Source organism: Lithobates pipiens, unplaced genomic scaffold (genome assembly GCF_037356315.1).
Source record: "Lithobates pipiens isolate NorthernLeopardFrog02 unplaced genomic scaffold, aLitPip1_a1.2 Scaffold_19, whole genome shotgun sequence".
In the NCBI taxonomy this organism is placed as follows: domain Eukaryota; kingdom Metazoa; phylum Chordata; class Amphibia; order Anura; family Ranidae; genus Lithobates; species Lithobates pipiens.
The window spans coordinates 49,207,354-49,230,312 of record NW_027507764.1 but is presented as its reverse complement, the minus strand read 5'-3'; the positions used below and the strand labels follow the sequence as shown (position 1 = coordinate 49,230,312).

Genomic DNA, 22,959 nt, shown 5'->3' with positions numbered 1-22,959 from the left:
TTTTTTTTTTCTGCCTTTTAAGTAAATTGAAAGGAGCATTAAGTGTCATTTGTCTAGGGGCTAAAAAGGCGAGCACACAGCGGGGAGTGCAGGTAGAGTAGGTCAGGTAGTCGCGTCTCTTCTGTTCTTTGCCGTACAGAAGCTCCCTGCTCCGGCTTACACGCATGACTTCTTGCTTTCAAAGACGTGCTGTGGTTGGTTTATTTTAGTTGTTTTTTTTATTGCTTTTAATTAGTCTGAATGTACTCTGGAAGATGAGATTTTGGGGAAAATGAGTCATATTGATTGCGTCGTGTTTTTTTTTTTTTTTTTTTTTTTAGTCTAGCGGTGTCGCTTTGTGTGTATTCCCTTTTCTGGGTAAACCAGGCGAACCTGAACTAATCCTCCATAGCTGAAGTTTGTGAATGTAGTCCAGTGATAGGATGTCTGGGCATTAAAGAGAATTATCTCTGCCCTAGCTTTATAGACTAGGCAGTGTATAGAACACCTGTATTTTTATTTCTATACTGTATGGCTACTTTCACACCGAGGTGCTTTACAGTCGTTTTAGCACTAAAAATAGCACCTGCAAAGCAGCGGTGCGCTTGCGGGATATTAAAAAAAAAAAAAAGTACTGCAAGCAGCATCTTTGGGGCTCTGTATACACTGCTCCTAAAGCCAGGGCCGTCTTTAATATTGATTGGACCCCGGGCAAACATTTTCTTTGGCCCCCCCACTCCTGGGATCAGTGGCAGTGCTGGGGGGAGGGGAGGGTGTTATCAATGGCAATGCTGATTTTTTTTTTTTTTTTTACCGACTAACAGTATAAAGAAGCGTTTCAACACTGGCCACTAATGTAATAGGAGTTTACACTGACCACTAATGTAATAGAAAAATTCACAGTAACCACCAATGTAAGGAGGGGGACATTCACACTGGCCACTAATGTGAATAAAGGGATTGTACACCAAGCCCCAATGTAATCAGAAGATTTACAATGACCACCAATGTAAAAGAGATTTACACTGACCACTTATGTAAGGGGGGCGTTCACACTGGCCACTAATGTGAATAAAGGGATTGTACACCAAGCCCCAATGTAATGAGAAGATTTACAATGACCACCAATGTAAAAGAGATTTACACTGACCACCTATGTAAGGGGGACCTTCACACTGGCCACTAGTGTGATTGAAAGGATTGTACACCAGGCCCCAATGTAATGAGAAGATTTACAATGACCACCAATGTAAAAGGGATTTACACTGACCACCTATGTAAGTGGGACCTTCACACTGGCCACTAGTGTGAATGAAAGGATTGTACACCAGGCCCCAATGTAATGAGAAGATTTACAATGACCACCAATGTAAAAGAGATTTACACTGACCACTTATGTAAGGGGGACCTTCACACTGGTCACTAGTGTGAATGAAAGGATTCTACACAAGCCCCAATGTAATGAGAAGATTTACACTGGCCACCAATGTAACGGAGACATTTAGCCTACGTTCACATTTGTGTGTGTCGGGAATGTATGCAAAATCGCTTTACTGACACCACAGAAATGTCCTGCTCTTTAGCAGATACACAGCAGTGCCATTGATTGTTACTGACACCATCACGCATTTCTAGCGCATAGAGCAGCCCTTTGAAATAATTGGGCTGCCCTACACGTGACCTACATCTTTATCCACCCTGTCAGTACACCTTTGCATCCTAAAACCTCTTCTAACCTCTGCATCCCAAACCTCCCCCATCCTCTCCACTCCAACCCTCCACCCCTTTAACTCTATATGCCTCCTCTGCTCATCTTTGCACCCACCTTCCTTACCTCTATACACCCCCCTCCTTGCTCACCTGTGCACCCCAAACTGTAATTCATTCTCTGCCTACCTCTGCAACCCCCACACTACCCTCCCCCACACCAATTTGCTTACCTTTGCAGAGCAGGCTGATGTTAGGCTTAATGACCACAGTTGAAGGCAGTACTTTCAAGCATATCCCTGTATCTCCCCAATGGGCAGCATTCAGTTATAGGTGATGTAGATGTGACCTCAGGGGGGCATGATATACAGTTACATATGCATGCTGCCTCTGTTTATATGAATGCTGCCAGTTCACGGCTATTTACATATGAATGCAGCCGCTATTTACATATCAGTTATTTACATGTAAACACGGGGTGCTGTAGGTGAGTCTTCTGTACACAATAATAGGGCAGAGCTGGGCAGCATTAGTAGCAGCACTTCACACTGAGATATCGGGACACAGCACAGGACTAAAACTTCAAGGGACAAGGGAATTTTAACCGGGATAGTTGGCAAGTATGAGGCACCTGCTTTGGGCCCCACAACAATGACAGGGCCCAGGGCAGCTGCCCTTTTTGCCCTGCCTTAAAGACAGCCCTGCATAAAGTGCCCCTGCCCATTGAAATCAAAAAAATATATATATTTTTTATTTATTTATTTATTTGTTTGGTGTAGCGGCGTTCATGATTGGTGCTGGGTCTACACTGGGTAACATTGATTCTATTTATGACACTTTTTTGTTAGGTAGGGGGTACCCCCCCTACTTATTTACATGAGGGGGGGGGAGCGGAGTCGGCAGACTGGCCAGGGTTGTGGGGAAGGGGCCATTGCTCCATGGGGACAAGGTGCTTTGGGAGGGGAAAGCCTGACTCCAAGGGCATAGTATGCACACCACCCCAACACCCCCCCCCCCCCCCAAATCACCCTTTGCTTTTCTTTTTTCTCAATTTATGTTCAAAAGTGATGACGTGCGATTCAGAATCGTTAGAAGGCAATGAGCCTGGACAAATCTAATGTGGTTCAAAGCGCATCCAATCCACATATATGTAAACCGAGCCTTAAGCCTAGTACACACGGGCGATTGTCGGGCGACATTAGGCCCGTGCAAATGGCACCGGTCCGAAAGAAGCCAGCTGTTTGGCCTCTGTTGAAGGGTCATGACCAAAAGCAGATTGCTGAACAGCTCCCGATCGGCACTCTCAGCCATTGTCTGGAGTGTTCTAGCAGGGAATGGAGGGGGAGCGTCCCCCTGGCAGAAGACCATATCACAGCTTAGGAGATCGTTGTACTAATATTGGATTGTTAGTACAGCGGCTCCAACCTGAGCTGTGTGTTTTTTTTTTTCGCTCAACCCGGTGCATACAAAAGCTTGACTAACTATGAGAATTTTTAGAGGCAGAAAGCCACAGTGATGTAAGTCTTCAGAGATAAAATAAGTAATAAATGACCGTGTTCATGTTTGTCACTTAAAACAAACCCAAAATCTGATTTATTAAACAGCTATACATGTAGACTGTGAGTACACTGTGTGGGCTCTCCAGCTCTCAGGGCTTTAGTGACATTCATCTTTAGGTCTGTGATTTTGGAAGTATTTTATTACAGAGCAAAAGCAATCTTTTCTGAGTACCTACAATCAGCTGTCTGCATTTTAACAAAACAATTTTCGTTTTAAATGTCATCCATGCTCTTTGCTTTTACATTTTTAGCAGAGATTTGTAGAACTCTTCTGAGCTCCTTGAGAGCTCTCCTCCTCTAAATATATCACAAAAGTGGTTCAAAGGGTACCTATGAAAATCTTTAATGTCTTACTGTATTTTCCCTCTGTGACCTTTGCAGAAGTGTAGTGCATGGTGCCAGAACAGAGGACAACCGGAAACGTGAAAGGCTATAACTGGGCGCTGTGGGTTACTGTATGTTTGTAGGGTCTACAACCTCTTAACCACTTCTGGCCAAAGCCAATCCTTGCATTTCTCTCCTATCATCATTTTTTTTTTTTGCTAGAAATTTACTCAGAACCAGCAAACATTATATATTTTTTTAGCAGCAACCCTAGAGAATAAAAAGGTGGTCGTTGCTTTTTTTTTTTTTTTCGTCTCACGGCATTTGCTTTGTGATTTTCCAAATGCAATTATTTTTGACAAAAATAATTATTCCATGTCCTTAGTCTGCTTGTCTTCAGCAAACTGTTTGCGGGCTTTCTTGCGCATTTTTTGTGCATCATCTTCCTTCTGGGATGACAGCCATGCAGACCAATTTGATGCAGTGTGTGGCATATGGTCTGAGCACTGACAGGCTGCCCCCCCCCCCCCCCCACCCACCCCTTCAACCTCTGCAGCAATGCTGACAGCACTCATACATCTATTTCCCAAAGACAACCTCTGGATATGACGCTGAGCATGTGCACTCAACCTCTTTGGTCGACCATGGCGAGGCCTGTTCTGAGTGAAACATGTCCTATTAAACCTCTGTATGGTCTTGGCCACCGTGCTGCAGCTGTTTCAGGGTCTTGGTAATCTTCCTACAGCCTAGGCCAGTGATGGCGAACCTTGGCACCCCAGATGTTTTGGAACTACATTTCCCATGATGCTCATGCACTCTGCAGTGTAGTGGAGCATCATGGGAAATGTAGTTCCAAAACATCTGGGGTGCCAAGGTTCGCCATCACTGGCCTAGGCTATATTTATGTAGAGCAACAATTCTTTTTTTTTTAGATCCTCAAAGAGTTCTTTGCCACGAGGTGTCATGTTGAACTTCCAGTGACCAGTATGAGAGAGTGAGAGTGATAACACCAAATTTAACACACCTGCTGCCCAGTCATAGCTGCGACCTTGTAACATTAACGAGTCACATGACACCGGGAAGGGAAATGGCTACTTGGGCCCAATTTGGACATTTTCATTTAGGGGTGTACTCACTTTTGTTGCCAGCGGTTTAGACATTAATGGCTGTGTGTTGAGTTATTTTGAGGGGACAGCAAATTTACACTGTTATACAAGCTGTACACTCACTACTTTACATTGTAGCAACGTGTCATTTCTTCAGTGTTGTCACAAAAAGATAAACTTTTGTGAAATACTGTGTGTGTGTGTGTGTGTATATATATATATATATATATATATATATATATATATATATATATATATATATATATATATATATATATATATGTAGATGCTAAAACATTTGCGTCAACTAATATACGCTTATTGAAATTTATGTTAACAAAGACATGTAGCGGAATAAAGCTGCTAAAATTTATGAAGAAATTTGATTTATTTATTTTTTTATTGGATATGTTTTATAGCAGAAAGTAAAATATATACCTATATATTTTTTATTTTATTTTTTCAAAATAGTTTTTTTGTTTATAGCTCACAAAATAAAAAACCCAGTATTATGTTTGACTTTTTAATTGCATTTATTTAAATGACTATGCATTTATTGTCGGCCATTATTGACGCAGGAAAGGGTCAAGAAAAATGCATCCCTTTAAATTCTATCTATGTCTTCACACTGGCCCGTTGTGCTTCTGTTGTGATGTTAAAAATCCTGCTTGCTGCATTTTTGTTCAGTTAAAAAATAACGGGCCTCCTTGTTGAAATGCATTGAAAACGCAGCAAGAACGCATCAATAACGTACCCGTGTTACATTTTTGATGCAGTTTGAGTCACATGACCAATACAAAACACATCATAAGCATAGTGCAATTGTGGTAAAATTGTGTGTATTTCTGGTGCCATTATGGGCACCTTTTTCTCTTATTGGCAAAATGCAGATAACACAATGTTTCTGCCCGCAGAAAATTCAGCGCATCCCTAACATAAATTGCATTTGTGTAGAGTGTTGCAGCACTGCACAATTGTCAGTTAAAGTAACGCAGTGCTGTATTGCAAAAAATGTCCCGGTGCTGAAGGGGAGTGAATCTTCCGGAGGTTGAGTGGTTAAAGCTGAACTCCAGGCAAACTGCTGAATGCACTGATAAAATACATATTTGGAAACTATTTTACCAGCCAAAGGATTTCTATTTCTGTCCATCTCGTTCTGAGATATACACAGCGCAGTTCTTTCTGGCAGGGCACGAGAACTGATTTTTCGTGTTCAAGTTAAGTAGATGAATTGAAGTTTGTCAGGTTCTGCAGGGATCAGCCAAATTTTGACCCATGTGTGGCCACTGCCGCTCAACAGAAATCGATCTTTAAAGAGGAGTTCCACCCAAAAGTAGAACTTCCACTTGTTTGTCTCCTCCACATTTGGCACCTTTCGGGCTGAGGGAGCAGATACCTGTCTTTTACAGGTATCCTGTTCCCACTTCCGGGAGCCACAGCTTCGGCTGTTGATGTCACCGCACAGCTCCCTCCTCCTCCCCCTGCCGCCGGGCCAGTAGAAGAGAGGAGCGGAGCCTCACACATGCGCTGTAGGGTTCCTGGCATGAACACTGCCGTGTTCCCTTACCCGCAATGGTGGCGGCAGCACCTGACAGCTGATGGAAACAGCTGCGGTGCCGACATCGCTGGACTCCAGGACAGGTAAGAGTCCTATTATTAAAAGTCGGCGGCTGCAGTATGTGTAGCTACTGGCTTTAAATTTTTGGAGCAGTAGGCAGACCTTTTCTTTAAATATACAACTTACATTATGCAGATTGATGTTTATTTTAAGTATGTTTCCCTGTTTATGATAACATGAATATTGTTACTTTGTTAGGCAATGCTCCGAGTGTGACCAAGCCGGCAGCAGCGACGTAGAAGCTGATTTTGCTATGGAAACTTTACCAGATGGAACAAAGCGATCCAGAAGACAGATTAAGGAGCCAGTAAAATTTGTATCACAAGATTTAGTACAAGACACTAAGAAGACTCCTTTGAGAAGTGCGGTAAGTATGAGAAAGGTGCAAAGGGACTTGCACGAATGTGACTTTTTGAACTGCTGTTTTAAATACAGTTGGGACTGGAGCATAGAACCATAAGTGCAGCTTACTCTCATGGAAACATGAATTGCTTTTGGGATACAATCATACAAACTTGTTTTGTAAATTTTGTAAAAGTGGCAGAACATGCTAGAGAAATGCTTCATATGATTGAAATATTGCATATCCTTCAGATGCATTACAAACACAGCAGAAGCAAATATACGGTGGGGGAGTAAATAATTATTTGATCCCCTGCAGATTTTGTACTTTTGATCACTTACAAAGAAATAGGTGTATTTTAATTGATAGAGAGTGAATATCAACTAAAAATTCAGAAAAAAACACGATACAAATGTTGCAAATTAATAGACAGTACTTACTCCACCTAATATAGTGCTAAATCCTCCGTGTTTATAACCAAACCATAGCAATAACATAAATCAACTGGTGCTTATGACCATCAATAAATGGTGGAAGTTGGCATATAGATGGCATACATGAATAACTAAAGTCCAGTCTTTGTAGTGAATTCATCCGATGTTCAATAACAAAATTGTGCAAACTTTAAAGTGACACAAATTGATGGCTGTGCAAAACAAAGTCTTTTCTTTAAAGAAAGTGCTGCTGTGCTCCGTATTCCGTTAAGGCTGCATTCCCACCTGAGCGTTTTCAACTCATAAAACGCTTGGAAAACGCCCAACAAGCAAAATCCCATTCATTTCAATGGCACTTGTTCACATCTGAGCGTTTTTTCACCTAAAGCAAAACGCCTAAAAAACGCCCTAAGCTCAAAATAGAACATGAGCTTCTTTGGGGAAGATTACAGGCGTTTCTCTGCCTTTTACATTGGTGACCTGAACAAAGTCGTGGCAAGATCGCTGTAAAAATGTGCAACTTTGTAACGCTCAGGTGTGAATGCATACTAAAGGGGTTGTAAACCCTCGTGTTTTTTCCTATGCATTAAGGTGAAAAAACTTCTGGCACTGACCTACCCCAAGCAAGCGGCCAATCGCCCTCCCCCCCGTTTTACTCACCTGAGCCTGTCCGTTCTCTCAGCAGAGACGCGCTGTACCTCTCTGCCCGGGGTTCTCAGTTCTTGATTGGATAGATTGATAGTAGCGCAGCCATTGTCTGCCGCTGCTGTCAAGTCCAATGACGAGGGGACAGGGCTGAGTCCGGCATTCTGTGTCTATGAACGCAAATGCTGGACTTGGGAGCATGCCCGCAAGGTAACCCCCAGGGAGAGTGCTTCTGCCCAGGGGGTTTACAGATGCGGGGAGGAGCCATGAGGGCCGCCGTGGGACCCCCAGAAGACGTGGTAAGGTAAGTGGAGGTAAGTCTGTTTTAAAAAAAAAAAAACAAGGGTTTATAACCCCTTTAATATCTGTGCATCCACCTCCTGGGGAACTGTGAATTCTCCACGCTCACCTTGCATCAAAGAGAGTCAGCTGTGCTTGTAGGTCTTTAGGGGGACCTATCCCACTGTATTGTGCTCTGTTTACTCCCACTAATGTGGATTACCTCCAATGGTGATTCTGGAGCTCCAGGGCTAAAAAAAAAGCAGGTGTGCAATATGTGGAGAGGTAAAACACCTGATCCCCGGGAGGAAATACAGGGAAAATGTCTGTAGGTAGAAATCACGAATGTACAGTCTGAGGCCAGCTGGTGAGGAACTACAAATCACAGCAGTGAGTCCACCAACTACTGAAAACCCGGATGGAAGAAGATTAACCCCCTCTCTAGCTGTTGTGTGTACTGCAGCACACTCCCATCAGGGGAGGACCGGGTACAGATAATTATGACTCAATTAGTCTACCACCTCGCAGTCACACCTCACCACTCCAAACCGGAAGTGACGCTCACAACGCTCACGGGAACGCAAGGTCTCCCAGACGAACTTGTTATAGAGTCGTGTATTGTTTTATAGCACTAATGACTGTGCTTTTTATAAAAACTTTTACCTAATGAACTACAATTTACGGATTTAGACGGTGAGATCCCCTTTTATCTTATTCATCTGTGTGATTGTATCAAATAACGGTGGATATCAAGGAGGGAATACAGGACCAAGAGCTGACTCCATTGTGAGGGGTACATCGGTTTGGTGAGTGCGGACCTGAGGGGGGGGGGCACGTGTGGAGATTCACCAATTTCGTAGATTTTAAATTCTTTCACTTCACAACTACTTTTTTTTTTTTTATTTGACTTTTTAAAGTGCAATTTCGCCTTTACAGAAAAATCTATAATACGAACATACACAGAACCCCCTTCTCGCCCCCGCTGACCTGGACCGCGGCAATCTCCCGTTCTAAGCCCTGGAATATCCACGCCAGGAGTCCGGAGCTTAGAAATCCCCTCAGCAGCCACGCGTTTTCTTTATAGCTGAAGGGGAAGAGTTATGTCACGGCGCTGACCAATTAGAATGCTCCGAAATGTCCCTCCTGACGAGGTACGTTTTGGACATCCCGCTCAGCCTAAACTCCTGATGCGGATATACCGGGGCTTCGAACGGGAGATTGTCGCGGTTCAGGTCAGTGTAACCGGGGGGACACCTGTGTAAGTTCACCTTACAGATTTTTCTTTAATGGTGAGATTACCCTTTTAAAGATTAGATTTTTTTTTATGTTAGTTCAATAATTTTTTTTGCTGATATATGCACTTTGGAATTTCTGAAGAAATGGACACACTGTGGACACATATTTGTTGATCAGCACTTGAACATCAAATATTTTTGTGTTTACACATACAACACATTTGCACTTTATATGGGGGGTATTTGTGCTAGGGGGGGAATTTTGGTGGGGGGAAGATTTGTGCCTGGAGGGTGGAATTTGGAGGGTGACTGGTTCAAATTTTATTCTAATAGGAGAAATGGGGGGGGGGATTTGGGGGATGAGGATTTGTGCCAGGAGGGGGGATTTGTGCTGTCGGGATGGGGTGAATAGGATTTGTGCTAGGAGGGGGGATTTGTGTTGTGGGGGTGGGATGTAGAGGATTTTTGCTAGGAGGGGGGATTTGTGCTGTGGGGATGGGGTGTAGAGGATTTGTGCTAGGAGGGGGGATTTGTGCTGTGGGGATGGGGTGTAGAGGATTTGTGCTAGGGAGGGGGGGTTTGTGCTGTGGGGATGGGGTGTAGAGGATTTGTGCTAGGAGGGAGGGGATTTGTGCTGTGGGGATGGGGTGTAGAGGATTTGTGCTAGGAGGGGGGAATTTGTGCTGTGGTGATGGGGTGTAGAGGATTTGTGCTAGGGAGGGGGGGGGTTTGTGCTGTGGGGATGGGGAGGAAGAGAATTTGTGCTAGGAGGGGGGATTTGGGGGGTGGTGTGCTAGAAAAGGTGATTGGGGGGTATTTTTTCTAGGACAGGAGATTTAGGGCTGTTAGAAATGGGTATGGGGGAGATTTTTGCTGGAGGAATAATTTGAGGGCATAATTTTGTGCTAGGGTGGGGCATTTTGGGGGTTATAGGGGTAAAATTTGTGCTAGGACCGGCTGGTCAGGAAAGGGGGTGGGGACAGGCGAGCGCATCCCCCACCCCCCCCACCTGAGTCATACCAGGCCGCGTGCCCTCAACATGGGGTGCTTCAAAACACCTTGTCCCCAGGTAATTTTGGGGGTTTGTGCTGTGGGGAGGGGATAGAGGATCTGTGCTAGGAGGGCAGATTTGTGCAAGAAGGGGATTTTTTTTCGGGGGGGGGGGGTGGAAGAAAGAGATTCTGTGGACAGGCGTCTTTTATACACATAAGGAGTTGTCATTAGGAGCACCTTCTTACATTGACAGGACTGATCTGTGTACCACATGAGCACCTACTGTAGCCAGTCTGTGGGAGCCAGAATCATTGTTGGTTGGTAGAGGATCAAATACTTATTTTACTCACTGAACTGCAACCCAGTTTATAACATTTGTATTATGTGTTTTCTCTGGATTTTTGGTTGATATTCTGTCTCTATCATTTAAAATACACCTATGATAAAACAATGTAGACCCTTCATTTCTTTGTAAGTGGGTAAATTTACAAAATCTGCAGGGGATCAAATCATTATTTTCACCACTGTAAGTAAGGCCTCATGCACACTGGACATTTTTACAGTAGCTGTTTTTGGCTTCAGACGTTTTTTTTTCTATAGTCCAATAAACTCTCCATCATGTTATCCTATGTGTCCATGCACACCGCCCGTCTGTGTGCTAGTCCGCCGGACTTTTGAAATGAACGGACTTGCCCACACATGGAGTAAAGTCCATTCATTTTGAACGCGGCTCCAGGTAGCCGGGACTAGCGAAGAAAGTCCATGGTCGCCACCTCCATCGGCAAGATTGACACCTCGGGAGCCCCGTCACCTGATATGGATTTAAAGGGGAACCCCTACGCCAAAAAGTCCATAGCAGACCCTTATCCGAGCATGCAGCCCGGCTGGTCAGGAAAGGGGGTGGGGACAAGCAAGCGCCCCCCCCCCACCTGAGTCATACCAGGCCGTGTGCCCTCAACATGGGGTGCTTCAAAACACCTTGTCCCCATGTTGATGAGGACAAGGGCCTCTTCCCGACAACCCTGGCCCGGCAAGAAGAACCGAAGAGCGGGACAAGATCCCCGAAGTCAGAAGAAGACCCCCGAAGTGTTTTTTTATGTACACTTATTTTACCCAGGTGAATGGGTAGTACCCCATACTCATTCACATAGGGTAGGGGGCTGGAATCTGGGGGCCCCCTTATTAAAGGGGGCTCCCGGATTCTGATAAGCCCCCCCGCCCGCAGACCCCGACAACCAACGGCCAGGGTTGTCGGGAAGAGGCTCTTGTCCTCATCAACATGGGGACAAGGTGCTTTGGGGTGGGGGGGGGCCGCAGGGTTTCCCCTTTATATCCATACCAGATGACGGGGCTTGCGAGGTGTCAATCTCGCCGATGGAGGTGGCGACATTGACTGCCTTCGCTAGTCCCGGCTACCTGGAGCCACGTTCACAATGAACGGACTTTACTCTGTGTATGGGCAAGTCTGTTGATTTCAAAAGTCCGGCGGACTAGCACACAGACGAGCGGATTGCAGTCCGGCGGACAATTATGAGTCAAGACTTCTTTCTAAGTCCGCTGGACTTTTGGGAACAAAAAGTCAGCCGGAGCCCACACACGGGCGGATTGTGTGTACGCGGCATAAGAGGGCAATTTTTACCACCACTGTAAAAAAGGGCATTCTTCTCACTGACCACCAAAGTAAGGGGCATTTTTCCCACTGACCCCCAATGAATGGGTTTTATCAGGGGTTCCCCGAGACCTGAAAATTATTTTAATTTATAACCATACGTTCAGATTATTGAACACATGCACCTGAATGCTAATCTTGGCTTAAGCCCCATACACACTATTAGATTTTCTGCAGACTTTTGTCTTCAGATTTACCAAAACCATATAATATGAGGTCAAACCTTAGGGGTTTCAATTTGTATGCAATCAGGCAGGCCCTTCTACTACATGGTTTTGGTAAATCTGAAGACAGAACTCTAATGGTGTGTATGGGGCCTTTTGTCCTTAAAAGCAATACATATGTTAGGTTCCTCTAATTGTAGACTTTTGTTGACTGGACTCTTTTATTTTTATTTTTTTTCTTTCTTTTTTTTTCCCCATAACAAATCCATTAATCTACTCTCCATGTTTATGGTGGTGACTCGAATGGTTTTGCTTCATTTCTTGTATAAAATCAATAACAATAAAGCAGAACTAGCAGAGCACAGCATTGCTGAACATATAGTGAATTAATTAAACCTCATTTCAGTTTTTAAGTGAAATGAATTGTTTTTTATCTGGGAATCTATAGGACTAACTCCACATGACCAGCTGTCCTGTGCACAGCAATCACATCTGTTCCATCTAGGGGGAGGTTGCGTGTAGTGACAGGGATGTATTCTCCAGCATGGTAATGATTGGGTTTATTCATACTATGAGGGTTTGCTACTTCATCTTCAGGTGTATCCATTTTTTACTATGAACTTCTTAAAAGCCAAGTTAACCTTCCATTTAAATCCACTAAATACATTCCAAACACATCAGAAAAGGTTTACAAAGCTTGAACTTCTTTAGAAAGCAGTCCCATCATGAGTAGAAAAGCCATTCCCCTGCCGGAAGCTGCAGAGTAGGACCTTTGTTCTCTGTGGTTTCTTTGTAGAAATCCAACGCGCCCCTTACTGAGTCAGACGTAGTGCTCTGCACTTAACAAAACTCGTATTCCCTGCTGATTTGGGAACTCTGGCTCTGACATTGTAGGTGACATGATGGACCTCTGCAGAGAGATCATTGCCTCACCACCTTTCCCAATAGAACAGATAACACAATGCATAAACACTTCCAGCATATAGAGTTCTGCCTCAGAGTCTACTTCAGCTGTGGATCACTAAAAGCAATGTAATAACACCCTTCAGGTATGCTTCATCGAAGCAGCCCTCAACTGTAGCAGCACAGAGGAGGCAACACACGCCTAGTGCATTACCAAAAGTTTATTGTCAAACTGGTGGCCCTCCGGCTGTTGGGGAACTAAAATTCCCATAAGGCATTGCAAGGCTGACAGCTACAGCATGACTCCCACAGGCAGAGGCATGATGGGACTTGTAGTTCCGTAACAGCTGTAGGGCTGCCAGTTTGATACCCCCCCCCTTTTTTTTTGTTTTTGTTTAAAGGGGTTGTACAGGTAAATGTTTTTTCACCTTAATGCATTCTATGCATTAAGGTCAAAAAACATCTGACAGTGTCTGCGCCCCCAGCCCCCCCTGTTTTACTTACCTCACCCCTCGAATGTCCCGCACTCGTCCCCCGACGTCCTTTCCACCGTTCAGCCTGGCCGCTGATTGTCTGGAGTGGATGGATGGAAAGCAGAGCAGCCATTGACTCGCGCTGCTGTCAATCACATCCACTGACGTGGAGCGCCGGGGGCGGGGCCGTGTGATATAGCGAGTGGCTATAGCCGCCGGCTGTATCACGGGAGCGCGCCCGCAGATGCTTCTCACCATGTGAGGGAGCTCGCATGAACGTAAGAAGCATCTGAGGGAGGACGCAGAGACCGCCACCGAGGGACCCCAGAAGAGCAGGTTCGGGGCCACTCTGTGCAAAACTAGCTGCACAGTGAAGGTAAGTATAACATGTTTGTTATTTAAAAAAAAGAAAAAAAAATTTCACTTTACAATCCCTTTAACCAGTTCAGACCCGGAAGATTCGGCCAAATGACAACAGCCTGCGTGCTGCTATTTTATCAAATTATTTCACCACGCAGGCATGTATGAATGGGCCGTAAAGAAAAGGCATTTCCTTTGCAAAGTATTTGGAAAGCTTTATTAATAAGAAGCAAATGCCTATTTATTACACTATTGTGGATGAGACCTTTAAAGTGATATTAATGTCCTGTATGGTCGGCAAGCAGTTAAAAATAACAAACATGTTATACTTACCCGCTCTGTGCAATGGTTTTAAACAGAGCAGCCAGGATCCTCTTCTGCTTGGGTCCCTCGTTGGTGCTCCTTGTCCCTCCCTCCTGCAGAGTGCCCCCACAGCAAGCAGTTGGACATGTGAGAATCCCAGACAGCCAAGGCTCTTGCACAACATCGCTGGTTCCAGAAGGGGCTCAGGTAAGTATTAAGGGGGGCTGAGGGAAGACTGCTGCACACAGAAGTTTTTTTTTTTTTTATCTGAAAGTGGATTTAAAGTCAATTTTTTTTTTTTTTTTTAAATAAGGCTTGTAACTTGTACAGTATAGTATTTCATGTCATCTGTGCCCAGTTTTGCCATGAAGAGTTAATCCAGCTCTGAGCAGTCCCCTTATCTTTTTTCAGCGAGATACAGTCCGTTCTTCCCCCATGCTGTGAGTGTCAGGTGATTTACATATCTCATGCACAAGCCTTAGCGAGGCTCTGCCTCTCACATCTTCCATAGACAGCTCTGTAAACTCGTCCTATGTAGACTACGGAGTATGTGCACATGCGCAGGAGTGACATGGGGCCATGAGCGTGCTCTGCTTCTTCACAGAGCATGCTCTGCCACTCCTGTGCGTGCACTTTATTCTCCCCTGGCAGGAGACTCGTCCTCGCCACACTGGCTGGCCAGGGGAGTGTAGTGGAAGGTGGAGGAGTCCTCTGACGTCACGACCACCGAACGCCAGACAGCAGATCCGCCCACAGATTCGGGAATATTGCGGGGCTCCACTAAGCTAAAGGGGTAAATTATGACAGGTAAGGATACATGCAGGAGGCATGTATATCCTTCTAGATATGCCCTATGTTATTAAATTAGAAATGATGACAGTGGGTTTACATCCACTTTAATGCATAGAATGCATTAAGATAAAAAGAAAACCTTCAGCCTTTAGAACCACTTTAACCACTTGCCGACCAGCCGCCGCAATTTTACTGCAGCAGAATGACACGGCTGGGCGAAACGATGTTATGTAACGTTGCTTCGCCCTGTGGCCACTAGGGGTGCGCTGCTTGGCCCCCAAAGCCGACGCGAGTGCCCGGTGGTCGCGATCACCGCCGGGCTCCTGCGATCGCTGGTGACACATCGAGAACCAGGATCTGTGTGTGTAAACACACAGTTTACGGTTCTCTGAGGGGAGAAGAGTCTGATCATACAAAGTATGAACAGCGATCTGTCATCTCCCCTACACAGTCCCCTCACCCCTTCAGTTAGAACACACACTAGGGAACATGATTAACCCCTTGATCACCCCCTTGTATTAACTCCTTCCCTGCCAATGGCATTTTTACAGTAATCAATGCATTTTTATAGCACTGGTCGCTGTAAAAATGTGTCAAAATTGTCCGTGTCCGCCATAATGTCGCAGTCCTGATAAAAATCGCAGATCGGCGTCATTGCTAGTAAAAAAAAAAAACATTAATAATAAAAATGCCATAAAACTATCCCCTATTTTGTAGAGGCTATATTGCGATTTTTTTTTACCAAAAAATATTTGGAAGAATACATATTGGCCTAAACTGAGGAAATTTTTTTTTATATATATATTTTTGAGGGATATATAAAGGATATATAAAACAAAAAGTAAAAAAAATGCGTTTTTTTTTTCAAAATTTACGCTCTTTTTTTTCTTTAATAGCACAAAAAATAAAAACCGCAGAGGTGATCAAATACCACCTAAGGAAAGCTCTATTTGTAATGAAAAAAGGGACGTCAATTTTGTTTGGGTGCAACATCACACGAGCGCGCAATTGTCAGTTAAAGCAACACAGTGCCGGATCGCAAAAAGTGCTCTCGTCAGGAAGGGGGTAAAATCTTCCGGGGCTGAAGCAGTTAAAGCAGAACTTCGCCCAAAAGAGGAAGTTCCGCAGCAGGTACTTGTTCCCATATCCAGTCAGATTGGTGTAGCGATCTGTGCTGAAGTTCTGCTTCCCCCGCAGTCTTCTGGGACATATCACAGGTCCTAGAAATCTGTGGGACCGTTCACAAACCGCAGCGCAACAGAAATCCGGCAGTGAAGGCGGAAGACTTCACTGCTGGTCTTGGTTAAGATGCCGGCTCCTGCACCCAAAGCTGATAGAAGAATCGCTTCGGGTGAGGACATTGCATGATTCCTGCAAAGGTAAGTGTCCTTATATTGAAAGGCAGCAGCTACAGTATTTTAATTTTTGGGGAGGGGAGACTGGAGCTCCTCTTTAAAGAGGATGTAAACCCTGATGAGTTTACTTCCTCTTTGATTCCCTGCAAAGGTAAACCATAATGGACTACTATGTGTCGCATAGTAGTCCATTACGTGTCACTTACCTGACACAGGAGCCAGCGATGTCACCACTGTCCCCTGTAGTCCGGAGCATCCATCTTCTTGGTGAGTCTCGCTGCTCCGCCACTGTCATTCGACGAAGCCGGGAGCCGCCATTCGCGGCATATCGCCTTTGACAGCAGCGCGCTCAGTGCGCCTGCGTGCCGCTGTCTACGGCGCATGCCCTGTAGACAGCGGTGCCTGTCTTTCGGTAAATATCTTCTAAACCGTGTAGGTTTAGGAGATATTTCTTGGACCTACAGGTAAGCCTTAATCTAGGCTTACCTGTAGGTCAAAGTTGGTTGTAAGGGTTTACAACCACTTTAAAGTGTCAATACTAAGTAGTTCAGCACAGCCTCCAATTACAGTCAAACCTGCTGTTAACATTTGAACCCCCCCCTCACCATCCCTTTGACATTGATAAGGATGGCCATAGGCAAAGAAAGGTCAAGATTTGCATTTACCGTCAGCTGCCTATATGTTGATCGGATGGTATGTGGTTTTCACTGAAGGAAATATCTGATTATGTATTCTTTATGTTCAGAGGTTTGTAGACAACGGACAGTAACACCTGTATGAGCTTATTGGACGTATCATTCAAAGCCATGGGCATTAATAGAGAGTCATACTTTTCATGTGAAGGTTTTTTTGGTTTTGTTTTGTTGTTTATTGTGATTTCCTTTGGTTTAGAAGCACTGCTTCAGAGGAAGACGGAGGGGCTCACCGTTTGGTCAGTCTGAAGATCTAAAGAAAGACAAACCAGGAGAAACTGCAAGGCAAGCCGAGATCCAACCTGAGCTCAGCCAGCGGACTGAACTCATGTCGGTAATGTGACATTTTAATATTAGCAATGCTACCACCGCTCTTCACACATACGGAGTCAGTCTGTGACTACACTCCCACATTGCATAGCCATGCTGGTGACACTCCTATTTCCTGTCTCAGTTCTGCAGCTTCCTGTGTCACGTGTCTGTGTCACCTGTGATATTCCGCAGTTTTACTTTTACACTTCTTGTTGTTTAAGCAATCTCTGGTTTGATAAGGTAAAAAGTCCCTGCAATAGAAGAGATGTTTGTCTCTCCTACACCTCCCTCTGTGTTAATCTCCAACGTTCAACTCTTGCAAAAACGTTGGCTGTCTGTATTCCCTTTCCTGCGACCCTCTGTCTCACTGAAGGCAGTTCGGTATGAGTTGCATGATGGAGTCCGTGGTGCCTGGCAGAAGACACAGGCATCCCACACTCCCGGGAAGTGTCATATTCTGAAGACACCTGAGCCTACAGCACTGGAAGGTCGGCATTGAGGTCACTAGAGAGGCAAGAATAATACCTCTTCTTTTGCATGGAACTTTCATCTCTCTTTTGATGTGCCGTTCTGAGAAATGAGCAGTGTGGTAATGCTGTCCAGCAAATATGGAAGCAGTACCTAAAGGTTTTGAAGGTTCACCTAGTTTGTTAATTTGTGTAATCCACAGAAGCCTGATTCCCAAAAGCTTCTCACGTGTAGGCGGGGAGATCTGCCTCCTGAACCCCATACTGTCAAACTTTGTGTACCTCTACTAAATATATTACCAGTCAGGTAAGGCCTCAATCACATGGGGCATATGAATTTGTGCCCCAATGCGAGGGCCTATTTACCCACGCAGGAATGCACGGAATGGCTCAGGGTGTGTTCGGGGCCATGCAGCCACACGGTTGTCACATTGCACTGACAGCCGCTGCCCCTAGTTGAAATGAATGGGACGGCGTGCATGGAGATGCACAGGAACGCCTCTGCATCCTCCTGTAAGTTTATGGCTCTCACAGGGAGCACGGCTTCATGGGCCCCTTGTGAAAGAGGCCGAAAACTTCCAAGACAGTACTGAATATTAATCTCTTTGCGCAAGTGATAAAACTAAAATTCTACCACTTTAAAAAACTTCTGGTTAGACCTGGAGTATGCCGTCCAGTGGTGGTCTTCAGTCCTCAGGAAGGATGTGCTGGAACTGCAGAAAGTCCAGAGAAGAGCAACAAAGCTAGTAAAGGGACTGGAGGATCTTAGTTATGAGGAACGTTTACAATCATTAAACTTATTCTCCCTAGAGAAGAGACACTTGAGAGGGGATATGATAGTGATATACAAATACCTCAATGGTGACTCCAGCATGGGGAGGAATCTATTCGGTCTCGGGTCACTCAAGAAGACACGTGGCCACTCAATGAAGTTGGATAAGAAGCAGTTCAACCTTAAAGTGGAAGTAAACCCATCGATTTAAACAGTTAAAAAAAAAGGCATGCTGGGAATGCTAACTGCACATTGGCTGTGCTCTCAGCCAAACTATCAAACCATCCAATGGCTGGTGTCATAACGAATCACATGTGCAGCACCATAGCAGTTGAAGATTAAACAGAGGCAAAGATGGCAGCTTCCTTGGCTGAAAACGATAGGGGAGTTTACTTCCACTTTAAAGTGATTGTAAAGGTACTTTTTTTTTTAACATAATAACAAACATGGCTATACTTACCTGGGCGCAGACCTCCTCTTTTTATGTCCCCTGCTGCCGCTCGTGGCTTCTCCCCTCTGTCCACGGGCCCTATGGGAAACCGCTTCCAATGGGGGCACTGGGCAGAGGGGATGGGCCAAGCGTGGCGGCAGAGGACACAAAAAGAGGAGATTCATGCGTGTCTGCCTCCGCCCCCCCCCCATTCCTCGTTACTGGCTTTGAATGACAGCGCTAGGAACCAATAACTCCCGGTGCCCCAGCGAGACCTGGAATTAAGGGGAGAGAAGAACTGCAGATGTGCATGGTGCTGGATCGAATGACCGCTCAGGTAAGTAAAAGGGGGTGTGAGAGGGTATGCTGACACCTAAACATTTTTTTCTTTAATGCAAGGAATTCATTTAGGTAAAAAAAATGTTTAGGCTTTACAACCACTTTAAACTGCTAAGGGGGTTTTAAATGTTAGAGTGGTAAGGATGTGGAACTCCCTTCCACAATCGGTGGTTTCAATGGGTAATGCTGCTAATTTATAAAAAATTATCTTAGATGGGCATTTTTTGGAACACAATATACAGGGATATGAGAAGGGGTAGAGACGACATTGCACGCATGCACACACTGGTGTCTTCATCTTGGAAGTTTTCAGCCTCTAGTAACATGATTCTCTGCAAACTCCTTTCCTCTGTTGTAGAACAGGTGGAGGTCCTGAACACAGAGGATACAGGTTCATAGGCTTGAGAACTGGTGTTCCATAATCATTCAATTACTACCATCAAATTTATGTTAGGAATGTGTCATTCCTGCAGTGTCCACCTAAAACTGAATAGTTGGGGGGGTGGGAGCCTGTTTTTGTTAACCCGCGGACATGCAGGTACCTTTTATATGTGTATAAATGGCTCGAACATTTGCTGAGGACAAAGTGTCCATAATTGCCTCCTAGCCTTATTATAGGGCCAACCAAATGATGACTTTTCAGCTGTGATCCCCTTGCTACAAATTATTTTCTGAAAATGTTTTCTTTTGCTTGTATGAATATTTCTCAGGGAAGTCAAACGGTCCTCATCAACCACTATTGTTGCCGCTGCTCAATATAACATTCCGATAAATATAGTTTTCGCTTGGAAGAAAGAAAAAAAAACGTTAGTTGGTAAATTTGTCATTCAGCTGCGAGCAGTTTCTAAAGTTTTGCCTAACAACATAATTTGAAGTCATCAAGTTTTTCATTAACCCCCGTGGCTTCTGTGTTCTATAGTGCCATGAATATGTGCGGAACGTTTCTTTACTCCCTCCATGTCACTGCGCATTCATAGCGACGCCGGACTTTCTTTAAAGCAACTTTACCTTCCTAATCTGCCTGCAGTAAATTCGTTGCTCATTTTTTAGTGTCAGCGGGCTCTTGTTTTTTGTTTTTTAAGTCAGGAAATATGTTTATTGTAAAATATATATTTCCAGAGCAAACACAATCATGAAGTACAGATTCACAGCTAGACAAGTGTAGATTGCAAGCCAGTCGTCAAGGTCCATGCACCAAGCAAAGATATGAACAAATAACAATAGTCCCAAAGAGAGGTTGACGTAAGTACATGACAGGGACGTGCAGTCAGGGGAGGCAGGTGACTTTGAGGGCCACAGCTTGGCGAACTGGGGCCACGGAGGTGGTAGGTAGCTAAAGTCCAACCCCACCACTGATCAAGATTTGGGGATCCTATTATCTATGGTTCTGCAGATACGGGCTCCTTGCACAGCCTGTCAGAAACTACATACAGAGTGGCCCAGTTTAATTACTAGCTGACACACTGTGTTTGCAGCAGACAGAGGATGAGCTCACAGTGCCTCTCCTCACTCAATGGACAGCTTGGAGCCTTGGACCAATGGTAAAGTACCATTGGCCCAACCTGTCTAATAAAAATGCTGCAGTAGAGGCACGCCTCTCACTACAGCGTCACAGAAGGGGTCCTGTGTCTAAAAGACGCACGCTCCCTTCCAGCCCAGCCCTCCTAACTACAAGCAAAAGCATTGAAAACAATGGGGCAGCGCCACCATACCGCCGGCAAAGCGCCGCTGCAGTGGTGTTTTGCAGGCGGATTTAATCCCTTTCCAACCGCTAGCGGGGGGGGGGGGGGGTTACAACAGCTTAACAACCTAAAAATAGCGCTGCTTTACCGCTACAAAAAAGGAAAAACTTACTTAAACGCAAGAAATGAATAGGAAAATATATTCAACCCAAAGATAAATAAAAATCAGAAAAACAGCTGCCAAGTACTCAGAACAGGCCAGCCAACCAAAAATGAGTGTATCACAGTAAATAGTCCTGCGCTATCTTCCAAAGACAAAGTGCTAAATATATAATATATATATAAAAAAGTGAGTGCAATCAATAAGAATGTGTGTTAGATAAAATCATCCCAAGAAGAAAAAATAATCTAGCCAAAACAGCATCCAAGTGCAATGTGCTAATTAAAAGGTGCTAAACAACAGGTGGAAAAAAAAGGTGGTGGGGTAAAATCCCTTGATTAGAAATTGATTATAAAAATATTATAAATTAAAATAAAAAATATAATCTATAATAAATAGGATGTAAATTAAAAAATATATAAAAAAAAATAAAAAAAAGCCCGGGGCAGCTCAGTGTGAAAGGGATCTATATGTTAAAAGATCATTTATTATGTATCTACTGTAAAATTACTGGTTGGAAGTTATAACTTCAAACTTCAGTAATTTGTCCGTTAAGCTATATTTGAAAATATAGTAAATTACCTTAAAAATAATAAAATAATTATTTGTAGATTACTTATGGCAATTAACCCCTTGCCACCCAGGTCAATTCTGACACGTCTCTCAATGTATAAATCATAATTTTTTTGCTAGAAAATTACTCGGAACCCCCAAACATTATATATATATATATTGTTTTAGCAGACACCCTAGGGAATAAAATGGCGGTCGTTGCAACTTTTTATGTTACACGGTATTTGCGCACTAATTTTTCAAACACTTTTTATTTTTGAAAGAAACAGTTTCATGCATTAAAAAAAAAAAAAGTTAGCCAGATTTTTTTAGTTTTTTTGTACACTATGAAAGATGTTACGCTGAGTAAATGGATAATAACATGTCACGCTTTAAAATTGTGCACACTTGTGGAATGGCGCCAAACTTCAGTACTTAAAAATCTCCGTAGGCAACGCTTACATTTTTTTTAAGAGATTACCTGTTTTTTTTTGTTTTGTTTTTTCCAAATGATTTTTATTGAAAATTACAGAACAGAAAAATAAAGATTAACATACTCTGGCCCAGTCCAGGCCAAGTTGCGATGGGTTACAACGTACAAATAAAGGATTGTGAGCTAAGTATCGAGCAGGTACAATACAGACTTAATTAACAAAGTAAGAGTCCACATCTTTGTAATCATATTATTAAGCATAGACATGTGTCACATATAATATACCGCAACTTAGACTGAACCTTACAGAAACTGTATCAACTCTCTTTACTAGAGGGTGGTTTAAAAGCTTAATAAAATAAGAGAGGAGAAAGAGCAAGTAAAAGAATAGGAATAAGAAAGGGAATAGGGAGTTCGAAGAGTGAGGTTTGAGAAGTTGGACTCGAGAGAACAGGGGTGAGATATGGGTGGCCCCACATAGACCTATGCTTCATCTATCGAATTTTCTCGCGGAGGCAAGCCAAGCAGACCAGTTTAGCAGATATTTCTTTCTAGAACCGTCCCTAAATGCTATGAGTTTCTCATATTCTGAGATAACATTCACCTTCATAATCACTTCCGAGATGTTCGGGGTATCTTTTGATTTCCAATTACATACTATCAGTGTTCTGGCTGCGAAAATGATATGCATTGCTATAGTTCTCATAGATACCGGGTAATCGGAGATACCAATACTTAGTAATGCTTTTTCAGGGGAGGGCCTGGTCTTGACGCCTGTGATTTTAGCAATTAAATGAAATACCTCAGTCCAGAAGTTCCGCAGGTGCGGACACTTCCACCACATATGGAGTAGCGTCCCCACCTGGCCACAACCCCTCC

At 44.0% G+C, this 22,959-nt stretch overlaps 1 protein-coding gene across 5 annotated transcripts in view; it reads left to right on the top strand.

Annotated features, from left to right (window-relative positions):
* The window catches only part of PHF14 (PHD finger protein 14), a 421,390-nt gene that overhangs the window by 159,667 nt on the left and 238,764 nt on the right, over window positions 1-22,959 (top strand). For 4 of the 5 annotated variants that reach the window (XM_077490723.1, XM_077490720.1, XM_077490722.1 and 1 more), the window contains 2 exons: window positions 6,492-6,660; window positions 17,133-17,267. In XM_077490723.1, coding sequence (XP_077346849.1) covers window positions 6,492-6,660; window positions 17,133-17,267 — 304 coding nt within the window. The remainder of the gene's footprint in view (window positions 1-6,491; window positions 6,661-17,132; window positions 17,268-22,959) is intronic. The other variant, XM_077490721.1, reaches the window with a different exon arrangement.